The sequence below is a fragment of the Palaemon carinicauda genome, chromosome 20 (assembly GCF_036898095.1).
Source record: "Palaemon carinicauda isolate YSFRI2023 chromosome 20, ASM3689809v2, whole genome shotgun sequence".
NCBI lineage: Eukaryota > Metazoa > Arthropoda > Malacostraca > Decapoda > Palaemonidae > Palaemon > Palaemon carinicauda.
Window position 1 is genome coordinate 42,291,709 of NC_090744.1, and position 23,934 is coordinate 42,315,642.

General features: G+C 46.6%; 1 protein-coding gene and 1 pseudogene across 1 annotated transcript in view; both read left to right on the forward strand.

Annotated features, from left to right (window-relative positions):
• LOC137660303 (nucleoporin NUP188-like) overlaps window positions 1-23,934 on the forward strand; it is a 163,798-nt gene that overhangs the window by 67,496 nt on the left and 72,368 nt on the right. Inside the window, exons 12-17 of the mRNA XM_068395097.1 lie at window positions 36-175; window positions 998-1,160; window positions 1,309-1,498; window positions 2,098-2,305; window positions 17,010-17,231; window positions 19,638-19,791. Of these exons, the coding sequence (XP_068251198.1) occupies window positions 36-175; window positions 998-1,160; window positions 1,309-1,498; window positions 2,098-2,305; window positions 17,010-17,231; window positions 19,638-19,791 (1,077 nt within the window). The remainder of the gene's footprint in view (window positions 1-35; window positions 176-997; window positions 1,161-1,308; window positions 1,499-2,097; window positions 2,306-17,009; window positions 17,232-19,637; window positions 19,792-23,934) is intronic.
• On the forward strand, window positions 13,862-13,980 carry LOC137614529 (5S ribosomal RNA; annotated as a pseudogene).

The following is a 23,934-nucleotide window of genomic DNA, read 5'->3' on the forward strand; positions in this document are numbered from 1 at the left end:
AAATAATAGATGCCATTTTTAAAATTTTTTTTAAGGTGCCAAGAGGGGCAAAAGTGACCCATTTCTCGGTTATCGTGCTGGTGGTCTTCGGGCTCTTGTTTGTGGCGAAGAAGCTGCCTCTGGTTCATATCCAATACTGAAATCCTACACCAAGCTGCTAACTCAGGCTATTAAGGTAACCAGATTTTTTGTTGTTGTTTTATTACATTATTATTATTATTATTATTATTATTATTATTGATACACTAGTAGTCTAACAGGAGGGAAACTACAGCATTAGTAGTGTGGAGCCTCAGGTACTCAACAATTGTGCGCCTGCATTCATTGGAACCAGTGTTAAGAGGAACATAAGTTCTCCCTACTCATGGAAATCATATCACCTTAATGCTCTCATTTCTTATTCATTCATATATAATGTCCTAGAGACATATAATAGATCTCTCGGTGACTAGCTTGTTCATTTCACATACATAGCAGGTGTCATTGTTCTCCTAAATTAGCTAATACTACATAAATGCACATGCCTTGCACTGCAGATGATTCATAAGTACCACAGGCTCCAGATGTCACATTTGCTGTTACTTCAGTACTGATGTTTTGGGTGTCAAACATGTGAGTAAAGGGTGAATGGATACTCGGAGGTCACGGATGTGATGGTTTATGATTACGTTGATAGGCTTTCATTAAAACTTTTTATATAAGAAAGTCTGTATCTCTATATTTTTTCAGTCATTATTGTAAAATTATTAGGAAAAATGAGAGCAAAAAAGAAAAATGAGAGGGAAAAAATTAAAAGAAGCTAGACTGTCGAGTAGGAAGAGAGTAAAAGTTAATGAATTAGATTAAAAGAAAGAAGGGGTTTTGACTGGTGGTGTAATGGATGTTGCAAATAACTTCTAATGCTTTCAGCAGTATGCTGCATTAGCCCCCACTATAAATGGTAACTACTTTATGCTGTAATAAGTATGTAATAAATACTCTGTTATGATTTTTGAAGGGTGGTGTTGGAGGGGGCAGTGTTGGAGGAGGCATAGTTTTCATGTCGCGGGAGGTAACAGGAGCCATCATGTGTTGGTGCTATAAGGATTATAAAGAAAGAGATTCAGTATTAGATGAATGCTTAACACTTCTTCATCATACCCTGGAAGCTTCTGAATTGAGTAAGTTTCGGTTGATGTTTTTAATGTTGGACAGATGGAAATAAATCGTGAAGTTGTATTCAAGTTTCATATGTAATAAAATGTCTGAATAGGAAATTTTGTGTATACTGTAGTTGTATTGTTTACTAATGTTACATTAATTTTTCAGATAGCTACTTGCGAGATTTGGTAGTTCACCAGCTTGTAGATAAAAGTAGTGCTGGCCAGACCTTGTTGTCAGTCGTCGTTAATGGGGCTAGTTTTGAGTCTGCATTGAATCAACCAACTCATTCTCCAGTCTCTACCCATGCACGAAGGTTGACACGTACCGCCCAAATGGGTCTTTCTATTTTACATAGGTAAGAATGTTCATTTCTATTTAGTTACAACAATTGGATTCTTTAATCTTTTATCATACCTTTGCCATTATGTTCATATGTAACTTTTTACTTTTAAAATAGATATAACTAAAAGATTTTAAAATTAAAGTGAATTCCTTATCATTTGCATCTTTTAGGTTGTTTGTAAAGGTAATGTTCATTTCTTGTTTTATGTACAGTATACATGTACTGTAGTGTTGGGCATTCATTGAGAACTTGTAATATTTTTATTTTCCACCGTATTTTCTAATGGCTCACTATCTGTTATAGATGTTAAAGTATACAGTAGATTACCGTAGCCACCTTTGTTGAACACTTTTCTTGAAACTTCTTTTTCTTCCAAATCCTTAAATTTTTAATGTAAAAGGCCTTTGTCATCTGTAGTCTAGGGTCCTCCTTGGATGGCAACATTGTTTTCCACGAAAATTTGAGAGATCTCTTGTTTATACTAATTTCTTGTTTGGGATTTAAAGGTTGTTGGGAAATTTTTATCCAAAACTATCAGGAAATCATGAAGTTAGGAATTTATTGTATGGCTGTTTCATTCTCTTTTGATACAATCATCGAATACATTTCAGGCTTGTTGGTGAAGAAAGTAGCATAGGTGGTCTCAGTCAGCTTCTCTGTGCTGCACCAACTCCTGGAATAGCACTTGGAGGTGGAAGACAGATGAAAGGGAGTGGTAGTCCTCCTCACCTTGCTCTTACAATAGCGTTATACGTACATCAGAGGTTAAATCCTCGTCTCTCGTACCTTGCCCTCCTTACTTTAACGAGATTTGCTCAGGTAAGTTACCTGACGTAATTAAAGATTTATGAATATGGTATTATCATTGAAAACTAGGAGTTAAAGCATTCTCTAGAGTTTACTTGTGGATTTATTGGTTTCCCCTGTACAGTATTCAAACTACTTTTTGCATTTTACTGGAAACATAATTTCTTGTAACATAAGTCATATTGAATGTAAGGGTTTTCGATTGAAAAATTAGAAACTATTGTTATTTGTTCCGTAACCGAAATACAAACCACGCTATTTACAGAGGGTTTACCTTTTAGGGCAGCTGAAATGGCGAGCCATTAGAATTTAACGAGGGTGTATTACCCCCGCGCTAGTTAGCGGGGGGGTAGGGGAGTGGTAGCTAGCTACCCCTCCCTCCCCTCACACACAGATGAATGCTCACTTTCACTTTTGGCTCGGACTGTGACAGACGTCTCTGTCTTGGTCCTCTCTTGGCAGCCATTGTTTGTTTTGTCTTTACTTAATCGCTTACTTTTCATTTACTCAATATATATGTAAACATGTTTCATGTTTGTATATATATTTGAGTATAGAAATCAGTAAGTTTCCTTTTCAGAGTTGTGTGTGTAGTGTACGATATCTACGTGGAGTCCTCGGCAGTTAGGCCACCACGGCGTAATTTTATTGGTGGCGATCGAGTTTGACTTATGTCTTTCTCTCTCTCTCTCTTGAGGTCGTTCACCCTTTTACTACGTGTTACTACGCCCTTGTAGCTTCCTTTCCATGTGGGAGGGTTGCTACTCCGTACGTTTGTCTCAATTAGTTATGAATCTAATTGTAGTTGTTTTTTGTTTTACAGCTTGTAGAACGATTCTTTTCGGGGTTTTCGTTCTTTCTTTAGTGTTCATTCATTTTTAAATTACATAATTACATAGTTTCATAATTATAATTGTTATAATTCTGTTTTGGTTACAGCTCTCCTTCCGTGAGTGTAAGTGGTTGTGAGGGCACGTGCCTGTTGTGTAATTCTTGTTCCTTTCCCTCGGGATTCCTCTTCGGAGCCTTCCCGGGGGAATGAATGTGTACTAATGTTTTTAAATATTTAACTTAGCCGGTGAATATATAATAGCTGCTGCTCCAGCGGCTCGACAGAAAAACACACAAAAACTCGCGAGCGATCGCTATGAAGGTTGCGGGTGTGCCCACCAGCGCCAACTATCGGCCAGATACCACACATGCATGTAAACAAGCCTCAATTCTTCTCTGTCGACCTTGATGACAAGACGTATCAATACTCGCTGTATAACCTGGAGTTTTCTCAACATATTTGGTGAAGTACTTCATTTTGGTTTGAGCTTTCGCAGTGCAGGTGTTTTTCCTCAACTTAAACTCTTGAACTCTTTATTGGACAGATTTAATTGTTGATGACTTGGATTGTTTTTTTTTTGGACTTTCTTTGACTAATTCAAAATGGCTGACGCTTCTCAAGCCCCTAGATTTCGTAAGTGTAATGCTAGGGATTGTAATAGGCGTCTTCCAAAGGCCTCTCTCGACCCACATACTGTGTGTTCTAATTGTCGGGGTAAAACCTGTCAATTAGGAGATCGGTGTGAGGAATGTGTGGGCCTTTCGGAATTCGAATACGACAAGTATTCTCGTAAGCTAGAGAGAGATAGGGTAAGGAGGAGTTCCTCTAGATCAGTAGATTTTTCCTCTCCACATGCCCTTGAACCTAATCCTTCCCCTGTAGTGGTTGTGCCTGAACCCCCTACTGGCACTCAGGAACCATCGATGCGAGACATGTTACGTGCCATTCATGCCTGGGTGAAAGAGTTGAATCGTTAGCAACAGATCGTAATCAACTCATGGCTGACGTTAAAGAGCTAAAGTGTCAGAGTGCCACAGCGGAAAATCGTGGGAAAGTGATTAGTGCGCAAAGTGTTGTCAGTGTTGCGACCGAGGGTTCGTCTGTTCGTGCCTGTCGTTCGCCTAGTCCGAGACCTCTTGCAAGCTCCCAAGCCCAGGGGAGAAGTAATGTCGTACGACTTATGGGTTCGAGAGGCCTTGATCAGCGAACAGACGTTCCCTCTATGGTAACAGGCGTGTCTCACCAAGATCGCCCCTACCATAAGACGAGAGAGACCATTTTCTCCTCGTCATCCGAAGGCTTTTCGCATAAGAAACCGTGGAGCAAGGTTTCTAGGCCCCTTAAGCGAAAGTCGGTCCCTTCAGGACAGGTCCAGCGTCCTGGCTGTAGCCATTGGGACAGCTCTGACCCTTTGCAGTCATCGGAAGACTGCTCGCCGCCTAAGCAGCAACGTTACACAGGCTCAGAGAGTCTTGGTGTAGGCAAGGTTGTGCCGTCTCAGACGTTAACCCCGTCTTTTACCGCACCCATTCCCGTTGATCCTAAATGGGTTGTACTGCAAGACATGCAGGTTAAGCTCGCCTCCCTTATGGAAAACTATTCTGCCGATAAGGTTCATGATGATCCTCACCGCTTAACTCATCGAGATCCTGGCCTTCAGCCGCCAAAACGAGCCTTTGCTCGTCCTGTTGACGTTGGCGTAGCTAAGTCACGTCAGTCACGCTTTGTAGAGCCTCACTCGATGCAGTCACGTGTTGACTTTCAGCCACATATGGACGTTCAGCCACTTCCTAATGCTCTTGTTGACGTTCAGGACGTTCGCCCACCAGCGGAGTTGACTTGTTTTGACGCTGAGCGTCAACCACCGCAGTCTAGAGTTGTTTTGACTGCTCAGTCTAGGCAGTCAAAACAGTCTCGAGTTGACGTCGAGCGTCCTCCCGCTCCTGTTGTTGTTGACAGTCAGGCTGTTAAGCAGTTACATGACGTAGCGTCCTGGACTGCTACTAATGCACCAGTGCGTGTGGACTCTGCGTGTCAAGCATTGCCAACCCCTTTGCTTGTTACTCAGCAGTTGTCGGATGAGGATCCTTCAGATGAGGACGTTGCTGACCCTCATCATGATGATCATCCTTCGGATGTAGACGAACCTAGAACGGTTCTTCCATCAATGGACTTTAAGAAAGTCATGTTAATTTTCAAGGAGCTTTTTCCCGATCACTTCGTCACTGTTGCTCCTTGTTCGCCACCGTCTGAGTTTGCTCTAGGCTTACCTGCTAACATACCAGCCTTTACAAAGCTAGTGCTCTCTCGCTCTTCCAAGAGAGCTTTACGACTTTTAGGCGACTGGTTGGATACCAGGAGGAGTTTGGGGAAGACGGCCTTTGCCTTCTCGTCTAGATCGAGCGTCTGGTATGCCACGGGAGAAGTTCTCGGCTTGGGAGTACCTGCCTCTGCCCAGGGTGACTTCTCAAGCCTCGTAGACTCTCCCCACCGCCTAGCCATGAGACGCTCGAAGATTAGTTGGTCCTCCTCGGACCTTGACCATCTGCTGAAAGGCGTATACAGAGCCTTTGAAGTTTTCAACTTCCTTGACTGGTCTTTGGGAGCCTTAAGTAGGAAAATCTCATCGGCTGATAGAGATGTCTCCTTACTGATAATGTCCTGTATGGATAAAGCCATCCGCGATGGTTCCAATGAGCTCGCCTCCTCTTTTACGTCGGGAGTATTAAAGAAGCGAGAGTCCCTTTGCTCTTTTCTTTCGGCAGGAGTTACTCCCTGTCAGAGATCAGAACTGCTCTTTGCTCCCTTATCAAAGTTTTTGTTTCCGCAACAATTGGTTAAGGACATAGCTTCTTCGCTTGTGCAGAAGGACACCCATGACTTGGTGGCGTCCTCTGCTCGCAAGGGGACTTCTTCTACATCCTTTTCTGCTAGACCCAGGATCGACACTCCGGCGTCCAGATTTATCCCGCCCTTTCGTGGCAGAGCTCCCAGCAGGGGAAGTACTCGTGCCGAGGGAAAGAGAGGAAAGAAGAGAGGAGCCAAGTCCTCACGTGGCAGAGTCTGACTGCCCACAGCCTCAGACAGCAGTAGGAGCCAGATTGAAGAGCTTCTGGCAAGCCTGGGAGAAGAGGGGCGCAGACCAACAGTCTGTTCGGTTGCTCAGAGAGGGGTACAAAATTCCATTTGTACGCAAACCTCCTCTAGCGACTTCCCCCATCGACCTCTCTCCCAGGTACCGAGAGGAGTCAAAGAGACAAGCCCTAAACCTAGAAGTGTCTCTGTTGCTAGAGAAGGGAGCGGTGGTGAAAGTCTCGGACCTTCAATCACCGGGGTTTTACAACCGTCTCTTCCTAGTCCCGAAGAAGACAGGAGGTTGGAGACCGGTGCTAGACGTCAGTGCGCTCAACGTCTTTGTTACGAAAACAAAGTTCACCATGGAGACCTCGAAATCAGTCTTAGCAGCGGTCAGAAAGGGAGACTGGATAGTCTCTCTCGACCTACGAGACGCGTACTTCCACATCCCGATACACCCAGATTCCCAACCGTTTCTGAGGTTTGTTTTCAAAAATGTGGTATACCAGTTTCGGGCCCTGTGCTTTGGCCTAAGTCCTGCTCCTCTCGTGTTTACGAGGCTTATGAGGAATGTAGCAAAATTCCTCCATTTATCGGGAATCCGAGCCTCCCTGTACTTGGACGACTGGCTTCTCAGAGCCTCGTCCAGTCATCGCTGTCTGCAGGATCTTCATTGGACATTGGATCTGACCAAGGAATTGGGACTTTTGGTCAACCTAGAAAAGTCCCAGCTGATTCCATCCCAAACTATACTGTATTTAGGGATGGAGATTCGCAGTCCAGTTTTTCGGGCTTTTCCGTCTGCCACCCGAATAGAGCAAGCCCTGCTCAAAGTCCAACTAATGTTGAAGAGAGAACGGTGCTCAGTCAGGAATTGGATGAGTCTAGTAGGAACTCTATCATCCCTGGAGCAGTTTGTCTCGCTAGGAAGGTTACACCTTTGACCTCTCCAGTTCCATCTAGCCTTTCACTGGAAGAAGGACAAGACGTTAGAGACGGTCTCAATCCCGGTCTCCGAACCAGTAAAGGCATGCCTGAATTGGTGGAACGACAATATCAGTCTGAGAGAGGGACTTTCCCTAGCAGTTCAGAACCCAAACCACGTACTATTCTCAGACGCGTCGGATTTGGGTTGGGGTGCGACCCTGGACGGTCGGGAATGCTCAGGTCTGTGGACCTCAAGTCAGAGGAGCATGCACATCAACGGCAAGGAGCTTTTGGCAGTCCACTTGGCCTTGATAAAATTCGAGAGTCTCCTTCGAAACAAAGTGGTAGAGATCAACTCCGACAATACCACAGCCTTGGCGTACATCTCCAAGCAAGGAGGCACCCACTCCCTCACGCTGTACGAGATCGCAAGGGACCTGCTCATTTGGTCAAGAGATCGAGGCATCTCCCTGTTAACGAGGTTTATCCAGGGCGACTTGAACGTCTTAGCAGACTGCCTCAGTCGGAGGGGTCAGGTAATTCCTACGGAATGGACCCTCCACAAGGATGTGTGCAAGAGTCTTTGGGCGACTTGGGGTCAACCCACCATAGACCTCTTTGCAACCTCGATGACCAAGAGACTTCCAATCTATTGCTCTCCAGTCCCAGACCCAGCAGCAATACACATAGACGCATTTCTCCTAGATTGGTCTCATCTGGACTTATATGCATTCCCACCATTCAAGATTGTCAACAAGGTACTGCAGAAGTTCGCCTCTCACGAAGGGACAAGGTTGACGTTGGTTGCTCCCCTCTGGCCCGCGAGAGAGTGGTTCACCGAGGTACTTCAATGGCTGGTAGACTTTCCAAGAAGTCTTCTTCTAAGGGTAGATCTGTTACGTCAGCCCCACGTAAAGAATGTACACCAAAACCTCCCCGCTCTTCGTCTGACTGCCTTCAGACTATCGAAAGACTCTCAAGAGCTCGAGGCTTTTCGAAGGAGGCAGCCAGTGCGATTGCAAGAGCGAGGAGAGCTTCTACCATTAGAGTATACCAGTCGAAGTGGGAAGTCTTTCGAGACTGGTGCAAGTCAGCATCTGTGTCCTCGTCCAGTACCTCTGTAGCCCAAATCGCTGATTTTCTCTTACATCTGAGAAAGGTTCGCTCCCTTTCAGCTCCCACGATCAAGGGCTACAGGAGCATGTTGGCTTCGGTCTTTCGGCATAGAGGCTTAGATCTTTCCAACAATAAAGATCTCCAAGATCTCCTTAAGTCTTTTGAGACCTCTAAGGAACGTCGTTTGGCAACTCCTGGATGGAACTTAGACGTGGTCCTAAGGTTCCTCATGTCAGACAGGTTTGAGCCATTACATTCAGCCTCCCTGAAGGATCTCACTCTCAAGACGCTTTTCCTAGTGTGCTTGGCTTCGGCTAAAAGAGTCAGTGAACTTCATGCCTTCAGTAAGAACATCGGCTTTTCTACAGAAAAAGCCACTTGTTCTCTTCAACTTGGTTTCCTGGCCAAAAATGAACTGCCTTCTCGTCCTTGGCCTAAATCTTTTGATATTCCTTGCTTATCAGAGATCGTAGGCAACGAACTGGAAAGAGTATTATTATGTCCTGTTAGAGCTCTTAAGTTCTATTTAGCTCGTACTAAGTCATTACGAGGTAAATCTGAGGCATTATGGTGCTCAGTTAAGAAACCATCATTGCCTATGTCAAAGAATGCTTTGTCATATTTTATCAGATTTTTAATACGAGAAGCTCATTCTCACTTGAATGAGAAAGACCGATGTTTGCTTAAGGTTAAGACGCACGAAGTTAGAGCTATAGCAACCTCCGTGGCCTTCAAGCAAAATAGATCTCTGCAAAGTATCATGGACGCGACTTTTTGGAGAAGCAAGTCAGTGTTCGCGTCGTTTTACTTAAAAGATGTCCAGACTCTTTACGAGGACTGCTACACACTGGGTCCATTCGTTGCAGCGAGTGCAGTAGTGGGTGAGGGTTCTACCACTACACTTCCCTAATTCCAATATCCTTTTTAATCTGTCTCTTGAAATGTTTTTAATATTGTTTTTTGGGTTGTACGGAAGGCTAAGAAGCCTTTCGCATCCTGGTTGATTTGGCAGGTGGTCAAAGTCATTTCTTGAGAGCGCCCAGATTACGGGTTTGATGAGGTCCTGTTTGTATGGGTTGCAGCCCTTGATACTTCAGCTCCTGGGAGTCTTTCAGCATCCTAAGAGGATCGCTGGGCTTCGTGAGGAAGACAGACTTACAAGGCAGAGTAATCGTCTAAGTCAACTTCCTTACCAGGTACCTATATATTTGGGTTTTGTTATATTGATAACTGTCAAAAACTCTAAGCATATACGCTGTAAACTTAATTAACTCTGGTCTCTACCCACCGCCTTGGGTGTGAATCAGCTATTATATATTCACCGGCTAAGTTAAATATTTAAAAATGATATTTTAATTATAAAATAAATTTTTGAATATACTTACCCGGTGAATATATAAATTAAAGGCCCTCCCTTCCTCCCCAATAGAGACGCAGCGGGACGAGAAGAATTGAGGCTTGTTTACATGCATGTGTGGTATCTGGCCGATAGTTGGCGCTGGTGAGCACACCCGCAACCTTCATAGCGATCGCTCGCGAGTTTTTGTGTGTTTTTCTGTTGAGCCACTGGAGCAGCAGCTATTATATATTCACCGGGTAAGTATATTCAAAAATTTATTTTATAATTAAGATATCATTTTTTGTTTTATTTTTTTACAGTTACCGATCTAGTTCGTTTCTGTAATATGGCAACGGTGTGAGCTGTCTTGTTGAGTCCTGGGGATTCGGCTGTTGCTGCCTCCCCCCTTGTATTTTCGTCAGGGGCATGTCTCCTTCTACTGGAAGTACTCCCGTGACGACGGACAGCTCTCCAGTTCATTTTAGAACAATCAGGAGGCTTGCCTCCTTGGGCGGGTAACTTTCCTTCCGAGGGAAGTTTTTCCTGTCCGGGCTTGAGTTTTTCCCCTTTTGGGGGGTTCTTCTCTTGCCTTTTTTTCGTGCGACTATGCTCTTGGTGCTGAGCGATCACACCTGCAGTTTCGCTCAAGGGGCTGGGCAACTGCAGGAACTCCTCTTCGGAGGATTGCTCCTTTTAGGTCACTGGCTGACCAGTCTCTTCTACGAAGTGTTTCTCTTTCGTTCGCGAGATAGTACACTCATAGAGACTCCTCTTCGGAGGATTCTTCTGTTGCTGTTGCTGTTGGCCTCCCTTGCCGTAAGGCCCACCGTCCGCCTCGTCGTAAGGGCCTCTCATCACCCTATAAGGGTGCTAAGAGGCGCCTTTTTGAATCTCCGTTTGCAGCCTACAACTCCTTTTTCTTGATCTTCTGCCTTGGTGCAGATGGACAGCAGTCTGATCTCATCTTCCGACGGGCAACGGTCTTCCCGACGGACAACGGTCTTCCGACGGACATCAGTCTCCCGGCGGACAGACAACGGTCTTCCGACGGTCATCAGTCTCCCGACGGACAACGATCCCTTCGGGGCAAAGGGTTGCCTCCCACGGGGGTTCTTTCCTTGCGTGTCAGGGTTCCCCTGCGCGCCCTTCTGCTGTGTTCTCTCCTGCTCCTGCTCAGTGTTAGCGCACAGGCGCTCTCCTGCTCATCAGCGCTCTCCTGTTCGTCAGCGCTCTCATGATGATCATCCCTGCTGTTCCTGTTGGTTCCTGTTACGCGCCCTGTGCACCCACGTTCGCCCTCGCGATCTAGAACTTCGGTTCAGGTCAGCGATCATCAGCTCGCCAGCGATCACCTGTCTCTCGGTGATCTCCGGATCGCCCGCGTGTGTTACAGCCGGCACGCCAACGTTCTCCAACACTTCTGAAGGAACATGGTTCGCCAGCTACTAGCTCACCTGCGCATGCTGCTCGCCATCGCGCGATCGCCTACCTGCGGATGCTGCTCGCCATCGCGCGATCGCCCACCTGCGGATGCTGCTCGTCATCGCGCGATCGCCCACCTGCGGATGCTGCTCGCCATCGCGCGACCGCCCACCTGCGGATGCTGCTCGCCATCGCGCGACCGCCCACCTGCGGATGCTGATCGCCATCGCGCGACCGCCCACCTGCGGATGCTGATCGCCATCGCGCGACCGCCCACCTGCGGATGCTGATCGCCATCGCGCGACCGCCCACCTGCGGATGCTGATCGCCATCGCGCGACCGCCCACCTGCGGATGCTGATCGCCATCGCGCGACCGCCCACCTGCGCATGCTGATCGCCATCGCGCGACCGACCACCTGCGCATGCTGATCGCCATCGCTCACCTTCGCATGCTGCTCGCCATCGCGCGATCGCTCACCTGCGCATGCTGCTCGCCATCGCGTCGGCATGCCACAACGCGCCATCGCCAACCTGCGCGTTAGCGCTCACCAGCTCACCACCGATCGCCTGTTGATCCATATCGCCAGCGGTCTTCCTCGCCCACGCGGCAGCGTGTTTCCTCGCCATTGCGCTAACGGTTGCGTTCGCCGCCTCGGACTCGCGCTCATTCACCTGCCCACCCTCGCGACCGCTCGCCCGCTCGCCCGCGCGACCGCGCGACCGCGCGACCGCTCGCCCGCGCGACCGTTCGCCTGCGCGCCCGCGCAACTTTGCCTGCGCGCCCGCGCAACTTTGCCTGCGCGACCGCTTGCCTGTGCGCCCGCGCGATCATTCGCCTGCGCGCCCACACGCCCACGTGCCTGCACGTCTACGCTCATGCGCGTCCGCGCCCATGCTCTCCAATGTTCGCCCGCGCGCGAACCAACGGTTTTCCATCGCGCGGACGGACGGTGTTCCGTCGCGCGAACCGACGGTGTTCCGTCGCGCGAACCGACGGTGTTCCGTCGCGAGGACCGACGGTGTTCCGTCGCGCGAACCGACGGTGTTCCGTCGCGCGAACCGACGGTGTTCCGTCGCGCGAACCAACGGTGTTCCGTCGCTCGAACCTACAGTGTTTCTTCCCACAAACGTCGGCTTATTTCTTGCAGTATCCATTGCTCGTCTATGGGTTATCGCTCGCCGACCACCAGCTCTCGCCCTTCCTACCACGCTCGCCCTCCTTCTGCGCTCCTTCGCTCACCTTTTTTTTGCGTTCCTGCGTTACCGCGCATGGGCGCTTCCACGTTCGCCCACGCGCAAATCTTTGAATTACCATCGCGCGACCTCCAGGGCGATTGCGACCACGATTCCCAATGGGGTTTTCGCAGCATGGCCAGCCTGGCGAGTTCTTCTGGAGCGTATTTCCACAACACGGCCTCACCCCGTAAACGCAGAGCATGGCACTTGCAAGAATAGGAGAAACTTCAGGGAGATCTGAGCAACACTCCTCTTTCCAGAACCTGGGTTAGCCCTTCCCCGTCATTCTCTGGAAGGATTTTTGGCGGGGGGGCTTTCCGTTCGAGATTTCTCCATTGGACAAGGGGTGACTGCTTACCCCTTCCTCTGGGGGCTTACCAGGTCCTTTCCCTCCTCGGTTACGGCCCGAGGTTTGGTTCAAGGAAGCTACAGGAAGATCATGGGTACTTTCCTCCTCTCGAGCTCAGGCACCTTGGCCTTTCGTCGTTAAGTATCTAACTTGCGGACAAGCTCGATGTTGTACCATCTGGACGCGCTGACTGAGGGCTTCCTTCGGGTGTCTCATCTGTGGAGGTCGACGACTTCAGACACCCTTCCATCCTTGAGAAGAGTTTGTTTGTGCCCAAGGACAGAGACTTAGACAGCGGCTGTGCGGAGGAAATCGACTTCCGTTTTCACTCCTCCAAGGCGCTTTCTTCCAGACTCTGCAGGGCTCCAGCGCCCTTTTCTTTCAACCGCGTCGGCCTAAGTTATCGGCTACGACAACTGGGACAAGGTGTCCAATTGCAGTTTCCTCCTGTCAGGAACAGATGGCACGGGAGGCTCCCTCGGGGGGGCATAGTCCTAAAAGGAGCGACAGAGTTCACGAACTCTAGGATTGCAGGTTTTTCGCTGGGAGGATGCGTAAGGTTACTCATCCGAATGACAGCTTCCCGATGCCCATTCCCGCACAATCTCTGTGATCAGCCAAGGATATCGCGCCTGCCGTCTCTGTCAGCGAATTCAGTGTCTCTGAACCTCTATGCCATAGCGTCAGCAAGAGTTGCCCGGTTGGGCAGAATGATCCATACCTTAGGCGAAGGTCTTCCGTAGGATCATCGACGGCTTCACCCCCGGCCTCTTCAGTCGATCCTTTCTTGTAAGGAAGGATCTGAGAGGGGAGTTCCGTATTCGACCTCTCACCCCTGATCAAGTTTGTCGAACAAACTTCGGCCAGCGTAGAACAGCAGAATCAATCAGACTGGTAACGAGGCGACAGGACTCCTTAAACCCTGGATCGGAAGGAGGGGTACTTTCAGTTTCCATTCCATCCATCTTCCAGGGAGCTCGTCGAATTCAGCCTAGACTGCAAGTATATGATGCAGTGTGGCTATCCCGCCGTGGCATAGCAGGTTTTTTTCCCCAGAGAACTCTCCCTGCCTTCCTCATGGTCGTTCAGGTGCAGGCTTCCGCCTCCTCTGCTGTTTGGAGGGTTGGTCAACTCCGGTAGGCTTTGGTTCGACCTTCTTCAACGCTGGGACAAGCTTCCGGATGCTTACCATGAGTGTGGGTTCATGGTATTTTGCTTGGAGCCTTCTCTTCCTCTGCGTCAACATCTGGAGTATCTGGCCATGATATTGAGTCAACGGCCTTACCACGTTGGAAACCCCGCTTCTCGTCCGTCCAGCGAGGTTAAGCAACGTCGGTTCTGGTCGGTACTTGGATGGGTGACCACCTGGGGACGCCAGATTCTGTTACCACATCCTCCGAGCCTTCCTTTCAGTTGACTGTGGCAAGACTGAGGAGAGTCGCAGTACCTGTTCTTAGTCAAGCAGAGCTTTCAGCCCTACCTTGGAACATTTCCTAGTTTTCCTTTCCTCATTGACCCGTCTATAGTCCGAACGGTCGCCTCAGGATAAGTTCCATGTGGGGCGGTCCAAGTTTCGGTGGCTTCAGGCAATGTTTAACCGGACTTCCTGGCCCCTATGGGACCAGCGGAACTATTAGACCTGTAATGGGTGTTGACCTATGGAGCCTCTTGATGGTAGTGGATATTCTCGTCCTTTCCCCACATTCTTGATGCTGTTCTCGGACTCGTCAAAGGAAAGGGGGGGGGGGGGGGGGCATGTTCCGGTCCAGGCCTATGGTCAAGACCTGTAGGATACCTCTCCATCATTGAGGCAGGCTTAGGGGCCTTAGTCTGGCCCCTCTACAGATCCTACAGCTCCTGCCGAGTCGCCCCGTGCGCGTCGACTTCATGATTCCGGCGTATTCTAACCAGCAGGGGACGCATTTTCACACCTTCACATCTTGCAGTAGAGATACCGGGATGATTGAGATTCTCTCAATACCACCATCGGCTCTCTCATTCCAGGCAGGGGAATGTTCTCTCCGACTATCCGAGCAGAGCCTCGTAGAGAGAGTGTACCTGGGGGTCTTTGACCTTGGGTAACCAGCAAGTCCTGGTCTGGGGGACCTGATCGCGACAGCTTGGAACCTCAAGCTTCTGCTGTTTTTCCCCCCAGTCTCAGACCCCGAGACTCTGGCAAGATGCATTCCGGTGATGGTGGGACAACTTCGACGCCTGCGTCTTCCCTCCTTTTTGTCTGTGGACAATGGGTCTCAACAAGACCAGGTTGTCTGTCAACCTTTCAATGGGAGAGCTCCACTGGGACTATGCGCAGAACGGTTTCTGGACCCTCTGCTTCCCCTGACAGAACTCCTGGGAGAGCTTCTCCCACGGCGCAGACTACTCAAGCAACCACACTGCGACATCTCTCCTGAACCGGGGCGTCGCTTCGGCTTCATGCCTGGAGACACTACGCTTCCTCCTCAAGAAGAGACAACCCGCTACAGTCGCGGTACGGAGGTCTCGTCATCTGCGATAGTCATCCACAGGGGTCTCCCAGGCAAAGTGAAGAGTCTAAGGTGGTTGGTGCCGTGGGAGATATACCTCTTCCCTTGAGGCCTCTTCTCCAGCAATAACGATCTTATTGCCTTTCGGCGGGAGGAAACTCCTTTCCGCTCTCGGCAATGAAGCCTGTCGCTCAGCCTTTCCCTGACCTTCAGGCTTAAAGGAATAACTTTTTCCTGCCCGCTGTCTCTATCCTCGCTCATGCGAAGCTACGATCGTCCCTGCCCTAGTCGGAGGAAGACCTCCAACTTGGAGCATGGCTCGGACTTTTAGTCCTTTAAGAGATCTTCTCAAGACCCTTTACGACAGGCCTCGGATTGTATTCCGCCTTGGGTCTCCTGCTCACTCTGACCACGGCTAGTGTGTAAGCAATCTTCTTGGTCTCTTACGACTCCCCCCTTTCTAAGGAAGAGAGGAAGGCAACATTCAGGTTCGCTCCTGAGTTGTTGGCTAGACTCAGAATTCTGGGGGTTCCGGCCCTTCGGTCCAATTCCTTCAAGATTTTGAGTCTCCATTCTGTATCTGATGTCCCAAGACCTTCTCTTTCTTGCCAGTAAAGGAATCGAGAGGTTAGCACTGGGAACAGCTGCAGTTTGTCCTCAGTTGCAGCCGATTTGGGGGCACAAGGAGGACATGGGGGAGAGTCACCAGTATACCTCTTCAGCCCGGACTCAAGGACATTCATCTCGACCTGTCTCCAGACCCTCCCCCGTCACGTCGCCCTACAGCACGATGTTGGATACATCGCAACGTCCCTCGCCTTCGAGTAATACTACTCTGTGACGCAGATGCTACAAGCTGGAGTCTGGAAGCGTCTAATGACCTTCGCAGCCCGCTTCCTGCAGGGCGTGACCCACAGGAGTCTCGATACGTTTTCTATCGCTCTGTGGTGGCTACACAACAGCTGGTCTAACCTCAGGCTCCTTTTTGGACAGGTAGCAGAAGGTTGAGGGCATTGTTATCAGGTTTTAGTCTGCATGAACGAAAGAAGTATGTCTGGCTCTTATTTCTTTCTTCATCATCCCCTCTACGGGGAAGCAGCATCCTGGTCTCTGCATAGCTGACCTCGAACCTCTGCAGGTAAACCATGCTTCCTTGTGTTCCGAGTATTGAGTCAATACTGTCGCGTCCCCCATACCCTGACGAGGTGGTATTGGGAACGTCCTAACCCAGAGTTCCTTCTGGAACTCCAGGTCAACTGCCTAGGACGGGTCACACTTCTTCCTTCACACACAAGCTTACGTAGGCCACATGGTTCCTTGCGGAGCAAGGAACTTGTGAGGTGCAGGGACTCCTTTTCTCGAGTGCGACTCAATCGGATTCTGAGTCCCCGGGTAAAGCCAAAGCCAGTATGGCTGGGGACTTTCCACCCTACCTAAGGGGTAAGTCACCCTCTGTAAATAGCGTGGTTTGTATTTCAGTTACGGAACAAATGACAAATTCGAAGATAATTTGTATTTTTCCTAACCATACAAACCTTAGCTATTTACACATATTTGCCCGCCAGCCCTGTCCCCCAAGACAAGTCCTACCTCTAAGTGAAAGTGAGCATTCATCTGTGTGTGAGGGGAGGGAGGGGTAGCTAGCTACCACTCCCCCCCCCCCCCCCCCCCCCCCCCCGCTAACTAGCGAGGGGGTAATACACCCTCGTTAAATTCTAATGGCTCGCCATTTCAGCTGCGCTAAAAGGTAAACCCTCTGTAAATAGCTAAGGTTTGTATGGTTAGGAAAAATACAAATTATCTTCGAATTTGTCATATTTCTATTAAAATTATAATGTTATTGGTTACTCTTGAAGTAATGTTAGATATAAGAAATTGATTATACGATTGTAATGTTTTCTTGGAACTTTATTTTTATCCCTAAATTTTGCAGAAACTGGATGTCCCATTAGTGGCTTGTTTGGGAAGCGAGGCTGATGGCATAAGAGATGCCTTACTTCGTAGATTAGACTCTGATACTGAAGACGTTGGGGTAAAGGTAGCACTGTTACGACTTTTGAAAGCCTCAACCACCAAACAGCAAGGACTTACCAATGCCTTCCTAACTCCTCCTGAGAAGCTTTTAGATCCACTTACTTCCCTTCTTACAAATCCAGTAAGTGTTTTTATGTCACTGTTTTGAAGCACTATCATCATTGAAAGTTGACACAGTGTATTTAATTTAAGAAAAGTAAAAAAATTCCAAGAAAGATAAAGTTAACAAAGCAAGCTACTTTTATAAAAATCTAAAACATGACAGAATCTCCTCAATTAAATACTATGGGAAAATAGTTTTGTTTCACCACAAACCCATCTCAGATATACAGCCCGTATCCATGTTACAGTATTTAAAAGCCCACACAATGCAGTATTTTATCTAACAAAAAGAGAAGAGTGATAGTACTATGGTTTTTGTGTACTTGGGTCCGCAGTGTCATATAGGTAAATAACTCACTTTTTGTGTGTTTGTGGTGCTGTTGATAGGCCACCAAGATTTTCAGAGTTTTTCCTTTTTCTGTTTATCTATTTTCCAAGACATCTCCCCCAATTTTGGGGGTAGTCAACATCAAAACTAGGGAACAAATGGAGACCTTTCCCATCTGTGCTCCTCCTAACCTGACGAGGGATTCAGCCGAGTTTGGCTGGTACTGCTAGGATGCCACAGCCCCCCCTCCCTCATTATCCACCACAAAGGAAGTTTCACATGCTGAATCCCTTACTGCCGCTACCTCCGCAGTCACCAAGGTAACTGGCGGAAGGCAGCAGGGCCTACCGGAACTGCGTCACAATCGCTCGCCATTCATTCCTCTATCTATCACGCTCTCTTGCCTCTCTCACATCTATCCTTCTATCACCCAGTGCTTTCTTCACTCCATCCATCCACCCAAACTTTGGCCCTCCTGTTGTACTTCTCCCATCAACTTTTGCATTCATCACTTTCTTTAGCAGACAGCTACTCTCCATTTCTCAATATGGCCAAACCACCTCAATACATTCATATCCACTCTAGCTGCTTAATCATTTCTTACACTTGTTCTCACCCTCACTACTTTGTTCCTAACCCTATCTAAATGAGATACACTAGCCATACTCCTCAGACACTTCATCTCATAACACAGGCTCCTTGATGGACAAGTAGCAGATGGGGGAGGGCAGAATTTAATTTAACCATGGTCAAGTCCAGGATGAATGATGAAAAATGACTGGCTCTTTCTTTCATCTTCCACCCTGTGATGTAACAGCACGTACCGTACTCTGCAAAGCTGTCCTCCGCTGTCTGTAGGTAGAACCATTTACCTTGTGTAACGTGGTATAGAAAAATATACTTTACACTTCCCATACCCACTGGTGAGGTGGGATTGGGTAATGTCTATGGTTGGTTATAAGATTCCTGTGTGTCTGAGAAATCTTACGTAGACTAGTTACACTGCTAGTTTCACACAATCACACAGATTGCTCAGGCTGCTGACCGTGCTTTACACGAATTGTTTAGCGGTGTCAGGGTTTCTCCCTGTTACGTGTGGAGCACTTGCGGAAATACCCTGGATCAGTGACCAGTCAGTTGGTTTGGACTTCCACCCTGCTAAGGGTTAAGTCAATCCCTCTAAATAGCAAGGGTTTGTATTGGTGTCGGAACAAATGACAAATTTGAAAGTAATTTGTATATTTCGTAACGATACAAACCTGTAGTTATTTATACAAATTAAACCGCCATCACCTGTCTTCCGATAAGTCCTGCCTGCAATAAAAAGTGACGATACAACACGCGCATGTGTGTGAGCGGGTTAGCCGGCTACCCCCCCAATCCCCGTTAACTAGCTGGTGGGTGGTTATACCTCACTAAAAATCTTATGGCTAGACTTCCAGCTTCGCATGAAAGTATAATCCCTATAAATAGCTCCAGGTTTGTATCGTTAGGAAAAATACAAATTACTTTCAAATTTATCATATTACTTTTAAACTTTTTTTATATTTTTATGAGGTAAATGAGAGTCTGTTTTCGTCATGAATGGCCCATCAAGAACGATTGTTAATTGGCTGCTAGCGATTGTTTTTTTAATCTCTATTCTGGCCTATAGGGTTAAGATAGAGTTTTTTAATTGATAAAGTAAGATAAATTGTAAGTTTGTCAATGCAACAAAAAAAAAAAAAAAGTATCTGACAATTAATAGAGCAAGGGAGCACAAAATCTAGAATGGTGAATTTTATTCATTTTGAAAAGGCATCTTTGGGTATTGTACTTAGAAATTGTGCTTTTTATGGACAAGAATTTTCAAGTTTTAACATTAGTTTTTGTCGTAACTCTTTAGTATTTAGCCTATTTTGTAAATTATTCAGTATAGATTTTTTTTTTTATAAGATAATGGAAGTTGGAATAAATTTGTTCTCTGCTTGTGTAAATTTTCTCTCAACATTTAAAAACCTGCAATTGCTATTATAGTTCTAAATTTATCATGTAATTTACTGCCTAAAAGAAAATATTTGTGTACAATTATATACAGTATTACTCTCTTGTATACAGTCTTCAAATGAAACCGGTCAAAAGCTTACTCTTGCCATTGTTGAATTGGTCGATGCACTCTGGAGTGAGAAATATACTACTGCAACAGCTTACTTCAAAGACAAGGAAGAATTCTGGAATGCATTAGGCCATCCTCTTATCAATGAAAAACCAGGTAAGTGTGGAGACTACTTTGATTATTGATTTGGGGAATCTAAATTTTAAAATAAATGCCTGAATAATCTCTTTTTAGTGTTGTTTTATATTTCAGAATGAAATTTATCAAAGTCTTGGAAGTAAAGCACAGTACTAGATGATTTTGTTGCTGGGTTAAAAATAACTTTTTACTCTTAGAAAATTTACCAAGCCACATTTCAACTCACTTAACTTAGGAGTCAAATAAAAGTTGTTTCAGCACAAATATAAAACCTTGCACCTTTAATAGGAGTATGCTTTCAGCTTTACTTCCACATTTTTCTCTCTATGTGGAAGTAAAGCTGAAAGCATACTCCTATTAAAGGTGCAAGGTTTTATATTTGTGCTGAAACAACTTTTATTTGACTCCTAAGTAAAGCGCAAGGTACGTGAGGCAAAGAGGGCAGTTGACCTGAGGTGGGGTCAGGGATTGGGTCAGTCATATGAAGAGAATAAGAAGAAGTTTTGGAAAGAAGTGAAGAGAGTAAAGAAGGCTGGCACAAGAATTGAAGAGACAGTGAAAGATGGAAATGGAAGGTTGGTAAAAGGAGAGGAGGCAAGGAAAAGGTGGGCGGAATATTTTGAGAGTTTGCTGAATGTTGAGGATAATAGGGAGGCAGATATAATTGTTGTTCCAGGTGTTGAGGTGCCAGTGATGGGAGATAAGAATGAGAGAGAGATTACAATAGATGAAGTAAGGAGAGCACTAGATGAAACGAGAGTAGGAAAAGCATCTGGTATGGATGGTGTGAAAGCTGAGATGTTGAAGGAAGGGGGTGTGACTGTACTTGAATGGTTGGTGAGATTGTTTAATATGTGTTTTGTGTTGTCAATGGTACCAGTAGATTGGGTTTGTGCATGTATTGTACCACTATATAAGGGTAAGGGAGATGTGCATGAGTGTTGTAATTCAAGAGGTATTAGTTTGTTGAGTGTAGTTGGAAAAGTGTATGGTAGAGTATTGATTAATAGGATTACGGATAAAACAGAGAATGCAATCTTGGAAGTACAGGGTGGTTTTAGAAGAGGTAGGGGTTGTATGAATCAGATTTTTACAGTTAGGCAGATATGCAAGAAATATTTAGCAAAAGGTAAGGAGGTGTATGTTGCGTTTATGGATCTGGAGAAAGCATATGATAGAGTTGATAGGGAAGCAATGTGGAATGTGATGAGGTTATATGGAGTTGGTGGAAGGTTGTTGCAAGCAGTGAAAAGTTTCTACAAAGGTAGTAAAGCATGTGTTAGAATAGGAAATGAAGTGAATGATTGGTTTCCGGTGAGAGTGGGGCTGAGACAGGGATGTGTGATGTCGCCGTGGTTGTTTAACTTGTATGTTGATGGAGTGGTGAGAGAGGTGAATGCTTGAGTGCTTGGACGAGGATTAAAACTGGTAGGCGAGAATGACCTTGAATGGGAGGTAAATCAGTTGTTGTTTGCAGATGATACTGTACTGGTAGCAGACACAGAAGAGAAGCTTGACCGACTAGTGACAGAATTTGGAAGGGTGTGTGAGAGAAGGAAGTTGAGAGTTAATGTGGTAAGAGTAAGGTTATGAGATGTACGAGAAGGGAAGGTGAAACGAGAGTAGGAAAAGCATCTGGTATGGATGGTGTGAAAGCTGAGATGTTGAAGGAAGGGGGTGTGACTGTACTTGAATGGTTGGTGAGATTGTTTAATATGTGTTTTGTGTTGTCAATGGTACCAGTAGATTGGGTTTGTGCATGTATTGTACCACTATATAAGGGTAAGGGAGATGTGCATGAGTGTTGTAATTCAAGAGGTATTAGTTTGTTGAGTGTAGTTGGAAAAGTGTATGGTAGAGTATTGATTAATAGGATTACGGATAAAACAGAGAATGCAATCTTGGAAGTACAGGGTGGTTTTAGAAGAGGTAGGGGTTGTATGAATCAGATTTTTACAGTTAGGCAGATATGCGAGAAATATTTAGCAAAAGGTAAGGATGTGTATGTTGCGTTTATGGATCTGGAGAAAGCATATGATAGAGTTGATAGGGAAGCAATGTGGAATGTGATGAGGTTATATGGAGTTGGTGGAAGGTTGTTGCAAGCAGTGAAAAGTTTCTACAAAGGTAGTAAAGCATGTGTTAGAATAGGAAATGAAGTGAATGATTGGTTTCCGGTGAGAGTGGGGCTGAGATAGGGATGTGTGATGTCGCCGTGGTTGTTTAACTTGTATGTTGATGGAGTGGTGAGAGAGGTGAATGCTTGAGTGCTTGGACGAGGATTAAAACTGGTAGGCGAGAATGACCGTGAATGGGAGGTAAATCAGTTGTTGTTTGCAGATGATACTGTACTGGTAGCAGACACAGAAGAGAAGCTTGACCGACTAGTGACAGAATTTGGAAGGGTGTGTGAGAGAAGGAAGTTGAGAGTTAATGTGGTAAGAGTAAGGTTATGAGATGTACGAGAAGGGAAGGTGGTGCAAGGTTGAATGTCATGTTGAATGGAGAGTTACTTGAGGAGGTGGATCAGTTTAAGTACTTGGGGTCTGTTGTTGCAGCAAATGATGGAGTGGAAGCAGATGTACGTCAGAGAGTGAATGAAGGTTGCAAAGTGTTGGGGGCAGTTAAGGGAGTAGTAAAAAATAGAGGGTTGGGCATGAATGTAAAGAGAGTTCTATATGAGAAAGTGATTGTACCAACTGTGATGTATGGATCGGAGTTGTGGGGAATGAAAGTGATGGAGAGACAGAAATTGAATGTGTTTGAGATGAAGTGTCTAAGGAGTATGGCTGGTGTATCTCGAGTAGATAGGGTTAGGAACGAAGTGGTGAGGGAGAGAACGGGTGTAAGAAATGAGTTAGCGGCTAGAGTGGATATGAATGTGTTGAGGTGGTTTGGCCATGTTGAGAGAATGGAAAATGGTTGTCTGCTAAAGAAGGTGATGAATGCAAGAGTTGATGGGAGAAGTACAAGAGGAAGGCCAAGGTTTGGGTGGATGGATGGTGTGAAGAAAGCTCTGGGTGATAGGAGGATAGATGTGAGAGAGGCAAGAGAGCGTGCTAGAAATAGGAATGAATGGCGAGCGATTGTGACGCAGTTCCAGTAGGCCCTGCTGCTTCCTCCGGTGCCTTAGATGACCGCGGAGGTAGCAGCAGTAGGGGATTCAGCATTATGAAGCTTCATCTGTGGTGGATAATGTGGGAGGTTGGGCTGTGGCACCCTAGCAGTACCAGCTGAACTCGGTTGAGTCCTTGGTTAGGCTGAAGGAACGTAGAGAGTAGAGGTCCCCTTTTTGTTTTGTTTCATTGTTGGTGTCGGCTACCTCCCAATATTGGGGGAAGTGCCTTGGTATATGGATGGATGCTTTCAGGAAAAGTGGATTCAGCTGTTAAAACACAAGGTGGTGGTGGTTACTGGAGTACAGCACTTTCAATCAAGTGTTTTAATCTTTTAGATAATTTTACCTCTTCCTTCCCAGTGTTCCTATTGCTGAATAGGAGGAGGAAGGAATCACTGAAGCATACTCTGACAGAGTATCTCGAGGCTTTGACTGATTCCTCTGCATTGTTATACACAAACCTGATCCTGCAAATGATTTTTGCTGGGGAGTACAGAGCTCCTACTACCAGTATTCGGTTTCATTTGAGACAGAGTACAAGAGCTGCTCGTCCCTCATCAGCCTTGGGATGTTCCCAAGACGCTACAGTGACACCATCATGTGAGGTCTTTCTACTTGCTGATACTGCCCCTCAACCTAGTTCTTCACACATCTCGGTCATGATTGAAGGGTTACACCAGGTGATTTTAAAATCTGATCTCAGCACTCGTACAAGTGCTGAGAGCTACATAGTATGCAAGCCGTTGTTGGCAAGGATATTCTTCAGTCAAGCTCTTTTGCATATTTTTTTCTTGGGGTAGTAGTGGAAGACGGTGCCAGAGACAACTACCTTTAGGGCAGCTTAGTAAATCGGTAGGATCCTGATTCTTGGGGTTTTCCCAGACACCCTCCCCAGTAGATCTAACCAGCTGATGGTAGAGTCCCTGATGAAGAATCATGCACGAGGACTCAATGTTCTGACACCCAAGTCCACTGCTGTGGAAGCTATTCCATAACCAGCCTCCAAGTTACATCGAGGTTTGATCGCTGGGTTGTCACAATTA